The sequence below is a fragment of the Labrus mixtus genome, chromosome 18, assembly GCF_963584025.1.
Source record: "Labrus mixtus chromosome 18, fLabMix1.1, whole genome shotgun sequence".
Classification (NCBI taxonomy): domain Eukaryota; kingdom Metazoa; phylum Chordata; class Actinopteri; order Labriformes; family Labridae; genus Labrus; species Labrus mixtus.
Window position 1 is genome coordinate 2165355 of NC_083629.1, and position 13053 is coordinate 2178407.

Here is a 13053-nt window from a genome sequence, read left to right on the forward strand (position 1 = left end):
CGCTTTGAGTAGTTAAAAGACTAGAAAAGCGCTATACTAGCTCAAATCCATTTACCACTTACCAAAATTCCCCCCAAAATTTGAGTCTTCTACACTTGGATCATTCTAGTGTTACCTCCCTGTTCAATCACAGAGTTAATTTTTAGATGTTTCCAGATACAAACCAACATGTCACAAAGGTGAGAAAGCTATTTTACACAAATTCTGACAGCATTCCTTAACTGTGAAAGTTTGATAAGGGAACGCTATTAGAGTGAAAACCTAGAAAACTAGAATTGACCTATAATTGAAATACAAAAAGTATAGTAAACAAATTGTATATATATATCTACTCTCAAGTCCAGTAGTCTGACCAAAGTCTAGGGATTACTTACTGCTGTGAGAAATGAATAAACCCCTCTGCTTCACCCAGTACATCCACTTGTATGCACAGTGATAATATGGCTGAAAGCTGCTGTTGCTCATTCTTAAATTAGAAACATGAAATACATGCTTATGTACCATTCATAAATGTTGTATAAAACTCCAAATATTAATTGAAAGTAGAGTAAGAAATGATTTTCACTAGCTTCCCTGTGGACTTACCATCATCATCATCATCATCATCATCATCATCATCAAAAGGCTATGATTTTCATCCTGGAGTACAAGTCAGCAGCAAGGACAAACATCTGGCTTTGGCTTCAAAAGAGAAGCTCCTAACAGCTACTTAGAGAAGGAGCCTTTGGAGTTGTATTTCCTTGTATTGGAAACAGGAAGAACAAACGTGAGTGGCCAAGCTTCTTTTTTTCCACATAAAGATTTGTGTAATTTAAAACAGAAAAGAAAAAAAGGGGGAGAATGATTTGACATGCTGTTTACAAGTGTATGTAAAATGTACTTGGTATGAAAATAATGAGCATAAAAAAAAAAGATCCATCAACTTCATAAGTTCTTATCCACTTCTTGGGGCCTCTAGTGACATCACAACAGAGGACAGTGCTTCCTACATGCTTGGTGTACCAGATGATGTTAGACACTACGTTCTCCCTGTGGTCACTGCTGTGTCGGGGAGATGTAGAAAATGGACTGTAAAGCTTAGGCCCATTAAAAGCTTCTAAATATTTCATGCTTATGAGTGAAGTGATAGCCTGCTCCCCCCTGGCAGTACTTAACCTTGTGGTTATGTCGTGCGCTCCATGTACAGCGGCTATAGTCCTCTTTGCAACGGCTGTGGGTTCAAGTCTAACCTCAGCCCTTTGCTGGATGTCATCCCCTAGTATCTCCTCCCAACATTTCCAACAGTCTCTCTCAAGCTGTCCTATCTAATGAAGGCAAAAAGGCCAAAAAATAACTTTAAAAGGTCACATATTATCACCATGTTTTTCTAACACTAATCCCCAAGTATGAGAAAAGTCCATCCTCTCTGTCTTTTGCCTGATCCACTTTTCAGAAAATGTGTGCTCAAACAGGCTGTTAGGCGATTTTCCCTTTGTGACATCACAAATGACAGTAACCCCGCCCCCAGGTGGGTGAGGGCGCAGCCATCCGTACCGTGCCGTACTCAAGCACGATTGGCCCCCCACTACGCCATTCCCATGCTGGCCGGCACTTTCTAAAGTCCCAAGCCACACCCACTTCCAGAGAGGGGGCATGGTCGAACACAGCTCATTTGCATTTAAAGCTACAGACACAAAAACAGCCTGTTCTGAGCAGGGCTGAAATAGAGTGCACACTAAAATACAGGATCAGAGTGGATTTTGGGGAGCTCTGAGACTTATTCAAACTGGTTTGAAAGGAGGATAAGAAATTACCTTTAAAAAAAAAAAACAAGAACACAAAGTTCTTGTAACAAAACTTTTAATTGTAAAAAACAGAACTGACAACAGTATCCAAAAGAAAGACACAAATGTACCACAGAATTCAAAATCAACATTTGAAACTATTGATTTGAATATTCAGCAATCTCTCTACCTTCAACTTCAAAAACCTCCGTTTATAAAATCTCATGAAATGGAAGCTTGTTCATCATCTTTTATCAAAACCGGGTGATGTTCATGAAGACCGTAAAACACGGTTCTCTTCCTGTCTGTTTAAAAAAGACACACCAGGCTTTTCAAAAAATACAATTCTGACAACATACACTGTTATAAAAAACAGCTCAACACTCAAACAACAAAGTCAACTCTTTTACAGGGTGCTGATAGGGAAGGACACATTTTCATATTCATGACGTGGTTTCACTTTAAAGAGAGTGGGCGACAGAGAGAAGAGGTAGATGCATAAGAAGAGAATGTCAAAGTAATACCTGATGAATAACAACTTTAAAAGGGCTGCTGTATTTTTCAAGTGATACTACAGTGTTACGTCCATCTGTAGCTCCTACAGATTAAAAACACAAACTTGGGGCATGAAATCATTCTGATAACTTAAGACGATAAAATGTAATGAAACTGGTATTTGTTTGAGTGGCTTGGCTGGCATTGCCCTTTAAAAACCTATTAGAACTCTGGGTTTTACATTTTTCCTTAATGGCTTACACAGTATTTCAGATTTGCCTGTTAAAATGGAAATCTTAAAAAAAGGAAGTTAAAAAAAGAAAAAGGAAAACCCCAAGTCTGAACCAAAGTTCAGGTAACAAACAGTTGACATCATTTCCCATTTCTTTTTGTCCTCTTAAGGATTCTAACCTGTACTTCTTTCCTGTTGGCACTCGAGGCAGCTTACTGACTGGTGTCTCTGTTAGCTGAGGGAGGTGTGGAGGGGGAGTGGCTTGTAGGGAGATTTCTTTAATGATTTTGCATGAAAATAACTCCTGAAAATTTCACAAAATTTTCTGGATGAGCTGCGTGTGTAAATGCAGACGGCCATCTTTTTCACCTTTTCTTTATCCAGAGTTTTCCTGCCAGCCCTCTACTAAAGTTTCCAGGTGAAATCTTGGTAAGCTAATGCTTGAACACAGGAGACTGAAGTTTATATCATGCGACACATGAGCAGCCGGTGCAATTATGGTGCATGCAATAGAGCAGTTTCATTCTATTTTTGGCTCACCAGTATGTTCCCTTAACTTATGAATTGATTCTGTGAATGCGTCCAATTACCCATACAGCATTGATATAAAGTAAATTGCCTTAAAGGGTGGGACTTGAATTTCAGCAGCATCTTTTTAATTTCATTTTATGCCTCCTTAGACCCACCCCCTCCTGACATGTGTGAATAACAACACAGGAAGATTCTGAAATCTGAGAAATGATCAGCTGTGTGCATTTTCATAGTTGCAGACTATGAATGCAAACAGTCTTGTCATGTGTATGTTTGTATATATTGTACATGTGTTTGAGGTCCTCATATGTTTGAGCACATTCCTCTGTGTGTGTGTGTGTGTGTGTGTGTGTGGGGGGGGGGGGGTTCCTCAGCAGTTGAGAATGGATCTGTTTCTGTCCGGCCTGAAGGGGAACACAGAGCTGTCAGAGTCGACCTTCCCTCTGTGTGGACCCAGCGTGGCAACAGCCTGGAGGACAACACACACACATGGCTGTTAAAAGATGCCCACATACACACACTTATACCACCAGGGACCTGTACTTTCTTAGCATATAAAAATATTATAAGATGTATAGCTTGAATCAGTCATTGTTGTAGGATTATGTTGGTACCAAAAATCAAAGAAAATCAAAATGTTCTGGTGCTCTCTGAACACTCTGATCCCTCCCCTCTCATGTCAGAAGGCGGTGCTATTATACAAGTTGATCTGTCATCTCAAGCATAACCCGCTCGGGGGCAGATTAGGTGTGTACTGTGCAGCATAAATTACTATGGCAATGTACCCCCATTAGAAGTAAACCACTGTTATAGCTTTTATATACAAGTCTAACCTGATGTCACTTTGTAGTGCAGGACAAAAAATCCCATCAAACTCAGAAGACACATTTACACACCTTTCTGATTGCTGTCCAGTCCTCCAGGATGTCCAGGTCAGGCAGCATGTAAACAATATATGGACGTGAGCGTGGTTAAGGGTTGTGACATGAAGAGCGGTCAGGATATACTTTAATACCAGTAGTTGAGATCCACATAAACTATCCATGTACATGACAACAGCTGAAGGATATCAGACACCACTGAAGGTCGTCTCTTCTTCTTATCTGGACTACGTGCATCTCTCCTCTTCTTCCTTCCTGAAAGCTCGTCGTTCCACAGCTCTGATAGAGACACACAGAGAAACACAGATTAACATGTGGTGAACATAAGTGCTGGATGTTTGTGTGTCCTTATAACTGTGATTAGATTTGTTCCTATTGAGTTGCACATGCACAATGAGACATTATGTAATCACTATTTTCTGAAGGCATTACCTGATGTAATATCTATGCTGTGTCTGTCCTCCTCCAGCCGTCTAATTTTCTCCTCCAGTTCACTCTGTACGGTGTCAAAGAGCAGCAACTTCTCACTCTACACACACACACACACACACACACACACACACACACACACACACACACACACACACACACACACACACACACACACACACACACACACACACACACACACACACACACACACACACACACACACACACACACACACACACACACACACACACACACACACACACACACACACACACACACACACACACACACACACACACACACACACACACACACACACACACACAAGATTAGACTGTATTACCTAACCACTTCTTCCTTCAAAAACAGTAGGTGAAAAAAGTGTGCTTTTGTGCATCCATCCTCGCAAAGACCAACTTAGAGCTTTCATTATGTGCTCGGCCCTCAAATGGTAAACTAGAGGTTAAGATTGTAGACTGTGCATAAGAAGTGAAGATAGCCAAAGGGTCTGAAAAGCTAAGCTAGGGCTGACCTGCCTTAAACCACATTTTTTGTTGTTGCTGGCAAGAAGCAACACCACTGGTCCTTTGAGTTGATTTAATACCCTGTAGTAGACACGACATTCTAAGAGGTTTGGTTTCCTTTTTTTTGTTAAGTACAAAAAAAACTAGCCACAGCATTAGCTGATTACATAGTTTTTGCAAACCCTTTGGCTTATCTCTTCTTCCTCCCTCTTGTCAAAACTCTAAAGCCTTGATTTTAAGGTTAGGGTAAAGGTTATGATTATTAAGGCCTATGTCAATGAAGAGCATCCAGAGTATAAAAGCACAAAAATGTTTTGCATGTGTGGGTGCGTGTCTGACCTCCCAGTGCTGACATGCCGCTTGGGTCTCACACTCATACTTGTTCTTCACAGACTCCAGACACAGCTCTCTGTAGATACCTGAAAAAGCCAGAAAGGAAACATAGAATTGAATAAGGGGTCCAGAGCCTGAAAGACTCTTTGATTGAGGTGTCCGTGTGTTGAAGTTACCTGCCACCTTGGTGCGGACCTGCATGTTTTCCAGCAGCACTGCCAAAGGCTCCAGATATTCTGCTGCCCGGCCGGCCTCCACCTCTGACAGCTTGCTGTTCACCTGGCTGAGACGTTCACGATACAGCCTGCACACAAACACATATATTAATGTATCTATTTTACATTCCATGCTTTTAAAGTTTAATGCAAACAAATACTAATTTTATTCTTAGTCTTACTGGTCTTTGAGATCTGTGAACTGTTTTTCTAGGTTCGTCATTTCATCAAGACACTCCATCCTCCTCCGCTCACAATCTTCCTCATCCATTTCTGGTACATCATTAAGACACACAAACACAAATACATCTTCTTATTTGAACTTGTTAAGGTAAAAAGAAAGACTACACTGTGTTGATGTTGTAATAACTTTAATTGCTAAAGTTAAAGCATTTCTAACCAGAGGTGTCTCCATCCTCAGAGACAGAGGAGGTGTCAGAATCCTCCTCCTCTGAGCTGGATGCATCCTGCTCCTGCTCCTCCACCTCCATCTCCTCTGCAGTACTTTCCTTCTTCTCGCGGTCACGGTGCACCGGCATAGCAGCAAGTCGACTTCAGACTGGTAGTGCTGCATAGAAAGACAATATTAGTCTTTACAATCTGTAGTTTTGTGTTGTTAATTTGATTAGTTTTTGAGTTTTATTGAGCTACTTGGTTGTTTGTCTGTCTTTACGTTTAAAATGAATTAATTGTTTCACCAATGTTTCTCTGGGATCAATCTGGGCCATTGATGGCATGTTTGACCCCATAGGACCATAGGGTGGGGCATAGCAACGTCTTACATATAACTTTTATATAGATTTTATTGCATTGTTACACTTTACATCCCCTGGGGACTGTAGGGAGCATTATTACCTGCCCTGTACTACAAAAAAGTTCATGATGTACAGGTATTATAACTGATTGTTTCTTATCTGCATGATTAATCATTACTGCAGACTCAGAATTGAATTGACACAGACACACACGAATGTCTTTTTGGAATATAGACATGAGATTATATATGCAAGAATATTATTGGCTGCGCAAATTAATGACAGATATCTAAAATGACATTTTTATAAATACATCCATTTCATTTATTTCAAATATAATAGTATAACATTGCTGTATAGGCTATAAAAACCCTTCATACGGTTGAAGAATGAGCATGACTGCAGTATAAGAAAACAAATGGTATAAGCCCAGAGCTTGAATTGGATATTGGTACATTTCCGAGTTTACATTGATAGAACATTACGCCTTCTTATGTTTAACATGAGTAAATAACACAGGAATGGGTGAAAAACAATATTCTGCATTCTTCTATATTGTGAAGATTGATCTTTACGATCCTTTCTTTCAATATTGTGAATGATACTGTGTACCGTTACTAAGTACTCATACAAATAACGATAGCTGCTGTTTACTTTATTATATTTAAAAGACATTATTTGCAACGCAATTTTAAATTACTACTCTTTTTATATGATTTCAATTTGGAAGATTAGAAAACACGTACGACAACACACCATGATAACACTACTTTATCGTGTTAGCAAGCCACTATGGCTAGGTAGTAAGCAATGTTAGCTCATTTTTCCACAAAAGTAACATAAAAGGTCACATAAAACTACATTTTAACTTACAGGATGGGGTCGCGCAGGACGTTTGGCAAGAATTTAACAGAAAAAGGTAGTTTCCCTCGGTAACAATTTCACTCGTGTGTCCAAGCTAAAGCTAAAAACAAATCTCAATAGAGCGCTCTTATTTTCATAGGGAAATGTAGTTTTTCTCTGACGTTTATATTTACATCAATGAAGGTCCAACAACCTGCTTTAAACTTCGTTACCCAGAATTCCGCACTGTAGCTTCAGGAGGAATTGTGGAGAAGCGTTCAAAAGTTAAAACACCATTCAATTATGGAACTCTGCTTGGGACATAAATATAATCCTACGCAGTTTTACAACACTCATACTTGATAATGTTAAAAATACAAAACAAACAGTTTGCTTGTTGTATTATTTTGACGTTGAATTGCTCTGCTATCCATTATTTTGTTTTCCCTCCTCCGCCATGATGTTTTCTAAGTGAACAGCGGAGCTAGCTAAGCAGCTACTTTAGCCTTCAGGCTGCGGACTGTAGTGGACGGGAGGTGCGATGGATGGATGCTTTGCCCCGCTACGTTTTTCATGATTTTTCTTGGATTAAACAGGATGCTCCTCCCTAGACACCAGTCTCCCCTTAATACACTCTGCACTGTTGTGGAGGGGTGCTAACTCGTAGCTTGGCGTTAATAGATGATCAAGGAGCAAAGGATTAACCCAAGCTGAGGCTACACAGCTAGCTCTTCTTTACTGTCTAACATCACATTCGTGTGTCTCCTGTCCCGGGAATGTTCTCCAAAAAGCCTCATGGGGACGTTAAGAAATCAACACAGAAAGTGTTGGACCCAAAGAAGGACGTGTTGACAAGATTAAAACATCTAAGAATTGTCATAGGTAAGTTAAAAATCATGAAGCAGTTAACAGGTTAGCCTCATATCAATCTGTGCCACATTCAAACTCCCCTCGGAAATCACCACATTTAAAGTTGCATTGTTTGTCAAACAGATTTACGACATTTTACTATGTTTTAACCTTTAGTCCAGTGTGACGCGTTTGATCACATTTTACCAAATTGTTCATCCTTAAAGTTTTGCCCAGAAGGACTGTGTATACTGATGACAGTAAATGATTTTATAAAGATATGAGGCTAGCTGTCAAACCTGTGCTGTAGTAGTGGTTAAAGAAGAAGAACTGTGTGTAACTGGTTGTTGTGTTACTTGTCATATATTTGAAAGGTTCTTCTTTATCTCTGGGTTTTCATCACCGTGTGTGGAGCTGCCTGCATCAAAGTCAGTCACTGTGATCCGACTCTGTTAGGCAGGCTGTTTTGATTTTGTCCTGGGGTGTGTCTGAGTGCTCGACAAAGACCTGGTGTGAGAGAAGTGCTCAGTGTGGTTTTTCTGTAGAATTACTTTAAATGTGTGGGAGAATAAGGAGTATGTCACTGTAAGGGGCATAAAATAATAAGTGATCTAGTTAGTGCCTGTGCTGTGTGTATTTTTCTCTAATACACACTGGCTCTCACAGGACACACACACACACACACACACACACACACACACACACACACACACACACACACACACACACACACACACACACTGACCTGAGAAGGAAACAACCTCTACTATTTCCTTTCCTTGTCAGCATACAGTAGCCCAACTTCCTGTTTCTATTGTAAGAGCTTCTGGACTGTGTGTGTGTGTGTGTGTGTGTGCTTGCGTGCATGTGTGTGCGTGCGTGCGTGTGTATGCTGCAGGATGAAGAGAGGGGTGTGCCCCTCTCTTTGCTCTGTTGGGAACACAAGACCTTGATAAGAATCGCAGAGGCAAACACACTTTAAGGCATTTTGTTGAGAAGGAAAGCTCAGACAGCTTAACAATAGAAACACAGTTTTAGAGCATGGCTGACCATCTCTCAAAGAGAATGCATGAGGGGTACTATTAGTCCAGATAAGAATTCATAACGATCAATGCTGCTTTGTGACAAACAGGCTAAATGTTGCTCTCCACTTTAATAGTTACTTATCCACAAAGCACATGTTGTTCATGTAGCCATCATGCTCTTTGGAATATGTTTTCACTGAAGACCCTCCCCTGAAAAGTGTTCACCTTGTTCCATTGTAGGAAACAGAGTGTTGGGTCATTTTCTATTTTGTAATGCAACAGTTCAAACCGGATCCGACAGAATGGGTCAACAAAAAAACACAATTTCATCACTTTGCAATCCCTTTGATGCAATCAGGTTATTAAGTAACTGCACCCAAACACGTTTAGTCCTGTTGTTGCTGCCAGAACAAATGAAAGCTGTAACAGTAATAGCTGTAAAAGCTTTCCTCAGTTGTTTTTAGGATAATCACTTCACCTTGACTGCATTTATAAAGAAGAACTAGCCATCATGTTAATGTTTATGTGCTTTTTAACTCTGTGTAATAACATCTGTTAAGGTTAACCCATTAAAATACAGAAGATGCCATCTAAAATCACAGTACAAGTTCATTGTCAAAAGTCAAACTTGCTCTTCCACTGATGAAGAACTTGTCACTTAAAAATGAATCAGAGACTTTATTTAAGTCAGGCATGGGAACATGCAGTTTAGACGGCATCTTTTTCACATACTAGACCTTTCTTGTCTGGGATTTTTGAGACCAATGCAGACACATATTTAGGAATTAAAAATAAAAACAGATTACTAAAACAACAGCTGATAGAGTCACTTTTTGAGAAGGATACTGCAGACAGTTCTGAGAGTATTTTAAACCATGGACTTTGAATAGACTCTGCTAGACAATCCATATGATAACACCATTTCTGAATCACCTAGAGCATTGTTTTAAGCAATACATGTTTTGTTAAAAAAATTAAATTTTTTACATCGCAGCATAATGCTAAACACATATGCTGAAACCTAAATATTTGTAAAACGTGTTGCCATGGTGATTAGGGCTGGGTAATTCCCACAACCCCACGATAAATATCACGATACAAAGGCTACGATACGATACATATTGTGATATTGAGTTTGGATAATGACCATGCTTTACACAGAATTCACTCAACAGCTGTTCTTTATTGTTGAGAATAACAGCAGAGGCACATCAAGGATCCTACAACTGAAAACACTTCAAATCAGATCCTCAGAGATCCTAGAAATACATTAAAATATTTGAATCCCAGAGTTGTGGCTATGGTGTTATTGTGAACTGCACCATAGGTCAGTTGTCTTTCAAAAAGATCATCTCAGCTTTGCAGCCACATTGATTCTGTAACATCTGCATCCATGTATTTGCAAGAAGCACATGATGATATCGATTTTCTGTGCACAGCCTTAGTGGTGATGCTGTCAAAAATCCAAATAGCTCTCCCGACCGTTTATTTGTAAGTTAATCACTTAACCTTGACTACATTTATATGGAAGCTTTTTAAACACTGTGTGATGGGATGAGAGAGACTAATACAAAACTAGCCAATTGCAGCCAATCTAGTACATTTTTGAGCTTGTACAGATGCTGCAGACAGCGATGAGAGAATTGTCAACCATGGAGATGCAGTTTACTCTTCTGGTCAAAGTTTTAATTGAACATAAATGCAGAGATCTACTGGTACATGTTTATGATAGGCCCCTAAAAGACTGAGAATAATCAGCCTGTTAAATCTGTCAGGCTCAAATATAGTGCGTTGTTACAGTCTTGGTAAAAACAGTAACCAGCAGGTTCTATTATTACTGAACACTGGCTCACACTTGTTGACAGAGATGAAGAGAAAGAGGAAGTAGATATAGCTGTGGTCAGAGTGAATGCAGGAGGTCAAAACCAATAAAGTTAGACGCTGATAAAACATAGATGCATTTTATGATTGCTACTAAAAGGTTTCTTTATGACTCTGTGATGACTTTTTATTTAAAAGCTTATCTGACAACATTTTAATACAGCTGCTCATAGTGTGTGTGTGTGTGTGTGTGTGTGTGTGTGTGTGTGTGTGTGTGTGTGTGTGTGTGTGTGTGTGTGTGTGTGTGTGTGTGTGTGTGTGTGTGTGTGTGTGTGTGTGTGTGTGTGTGTGTGTGTGTGTGTGTGTGTGTGTGTGTGTGTGTGTGTGTGTGTGTGTGTGTGTGTGTGTGTGTGTGTGTGTGTGTGTGTGTGTGTGTGTGTGTGTGTGTGTGTGTGTGTGTGTGTGTGTGTGTGTGTGTGTGTGTGTGTGTGTGTGTGTGTGTGTGTGTGTGTGTGTGTGTGTGTGTGTGTGTGTGTGTGTGTGTGTGTGTGTGTGTGTGTGTGTGTGAATCCCATTCTTGGTGCCTATAAAGGTCTTCTTTGCATAAACTAAAAAGATGGCAAAAGCAATCAGCTAGGAAAAAAAGTGTTGGAAAATGCCCTCAGAGAAAAAGACAGACACCCCTTAGCTAGTTTCACTAACACCTTACAAGGGCAACCAGCGTGGCATACAGACACGGACGTTCTCAGTGTGTGTGTTTGTGTGTTAATCTTTTCAGTTTTGACACTGATCTATTCCTCTCCAAAGGCAGCTAGTTGTGTTTACAGTCAGAGATAGATCAGATGCTGGTAAACCTCCTCTCCTTAAAAAGCAGTTTATCTTATGCTGCAGCCGAGTGGGCCTAGACCGAGTCCTCTGGGTTTCCTGCACATTTAGAGATCCTGCAGAGAGGTGACTTTACTTCCTGTAATGAAGGTCAGAAATGTGTTGTCTTCACAGCAGGGATTTGTCTTTTAGTTAAATATGTGTTTAGACTAAAAATAGAGAAGAGCAGTGTCACTGTTCAGTTGTCTGTTTCTCTTTCCTCTGATGTTTTTATAGATATATATTATTTCATCCTTTTTTCTCCAACTTCCTCTCTATCCAGAAAATGCAGAGCCGGCTGAGTTGAAGCAGTTCTTCGACCTGAACTACTCTCATATCTATTATGTCTTCTTCGAGAACTTTGTCACCATCGAGGTCAGCCTCAAGCAGAAAGGTAAGTTTGAATCACTGGTAACATGAGAACAAGTTAAAGCAGCCCCTTACTGCTCTGTGTGTACATATTACTGTTTTAGTGGCGTCATTTATCCCTGTTTTGTAATGTGTGTTTGTCAGGTCACAAGTCTCAGAGGGAGGAGCTGGACTCAATCCTCTTCATCTTTGAGGTAATGAAATATTATCAGTAGGGATGTGATTTGAACACTGAGCTGATATTGTCTCTGTTGACAGACAGCAGCACATCTACTCAGAAGGTGGAATGATGATGATGTGAATCTCTTGTGTGACATCAGTTTAATGCTGGCAAGCTAGTATATTTTTGAATTCTGAAATACTTTATTAAACCCTGAGGGATATTCTGGTTTTACACTCTGTTATTTTAGAGACTTGCTTCTCACACATAGGCCTGAATCACATGCACAAACAGGACCTGTGAACATGCATCAGTGGAGAGATGTCAGAGCGAGGCTGCTATGCAGGGAGCACACCTGAGCGGTTCAGGGTTCGGTGCCTTGCTCAAGGGTGCCTCGGCAGTACTCGGAAAGTGCCCTGGCACCTCTCCAGCTACCAGAACAACTTCCATATTTTTGGTCCGCACCAAGACTTGAACCGGCTCCCAAACCAAGTCCCTACAGACTGAGCTACTCCTGCCCCAAATACCTAACTTACCTAATACTTAACTTCTGAATCAGAGAAGAGGTTTTGTATTACTCTGAAGTCAGATTTGTTCACATGGTCAAAAGTTAAAGAAAACTTAAGACTTAATCCAATGACATTTCAAGAGAAGGGACTGCTTATAAAATTAAAAGAATATCAAATCATATAACTCGTCTGTGCCAAGAAGTAATGGGAAAAAAAAAACATTGGAATCTGCATCAGCTTATTTGTTATTTGAAATATCGGTATTAGCCCTGATTTTCACTATGGGTGCATCTCTAAATATCACAAACTTTCAAAATAAAAGTGATGAAAACTCTTACAACAGAATGAAACAGAATGACAGAGTGAAGTTCTGATATGTTATGTTATTCAGTTCCAACTTTCTGTTTTGGAGTCTTTGTCAGTACCAGCTGGCATTCTCGGACTCAAACCAC

The 13053-nt window shown here is 40.0% G+C and overlaps 2 protein-coding genes across 6 annotated transcripts in view; one reads left to right on the forward strand and one right to left on the reverse strand.

Moving 5' to 3' along the window:
* Positions 1 to 1822: 1822 nt before the first annotated feature.
* On the reverse strand, positions 1823 to 7188 carry brms1la (BRMS1 like transcriptional repressor a). The gene is made up of 9 exons (XM_061062850.1): positions 7035 to 7188; positions 5807 to 5974; positions 5589 to 5679; positions 5368 to 5495; positions 5198 to 5277; positions 4335 to 4431; positions 4092 to 4181; positions 3918 to 3982; positions 1823 to 3490 (listed from the first exon to the last, which is right to left on the reverse strand). Exons 2-9 carry the CDS (start codon positions 5943 to 5945, stop codon positions 3392 to 3394), a joined length of 789 nt encoding a protein of 262 aa, XP_060918833.1. The 5' UTR covers positions 5946 to 5974; positions 7035 to 7188; the 3' UTR covers positions 1823 to 3391.
* A 305-nt stretch (positions 7189 to 7493) lies between these two features.
* Positions 7494 to 13053, forward strand: part of ralgapa1 (Ral GTPase activating protein catalytic subunit alpha 1) — an 85940-nt gene continuing 80380 nt past the window's right edge. For 2 of the 5 annotated variants that reach the window (XM_061062843.1, XM_061062844.1), the window contains exons 1-3: positions 7494 to 7886; positions 11847 to 11957; positions 12077 to 12126. In XM_061062843.1, coding sequence (XP_060918826.1) covers positions 7781 to 7886; positions 11847 to 11957; positions 12077 to 12126 — 267 coding nt within the window. In that variant the 5' untranslated portion in view covers positions 7494 to 7780. The remainder of the gene's footprint in view (positions 7887 to 11846; positions 11958 to 12076; positions 12127 to 13053) is intronic. The other 3 variants (XM_061062845.1, XM_061062848.1, XM_061062846.1) reach the window with 2 other exon arrangements.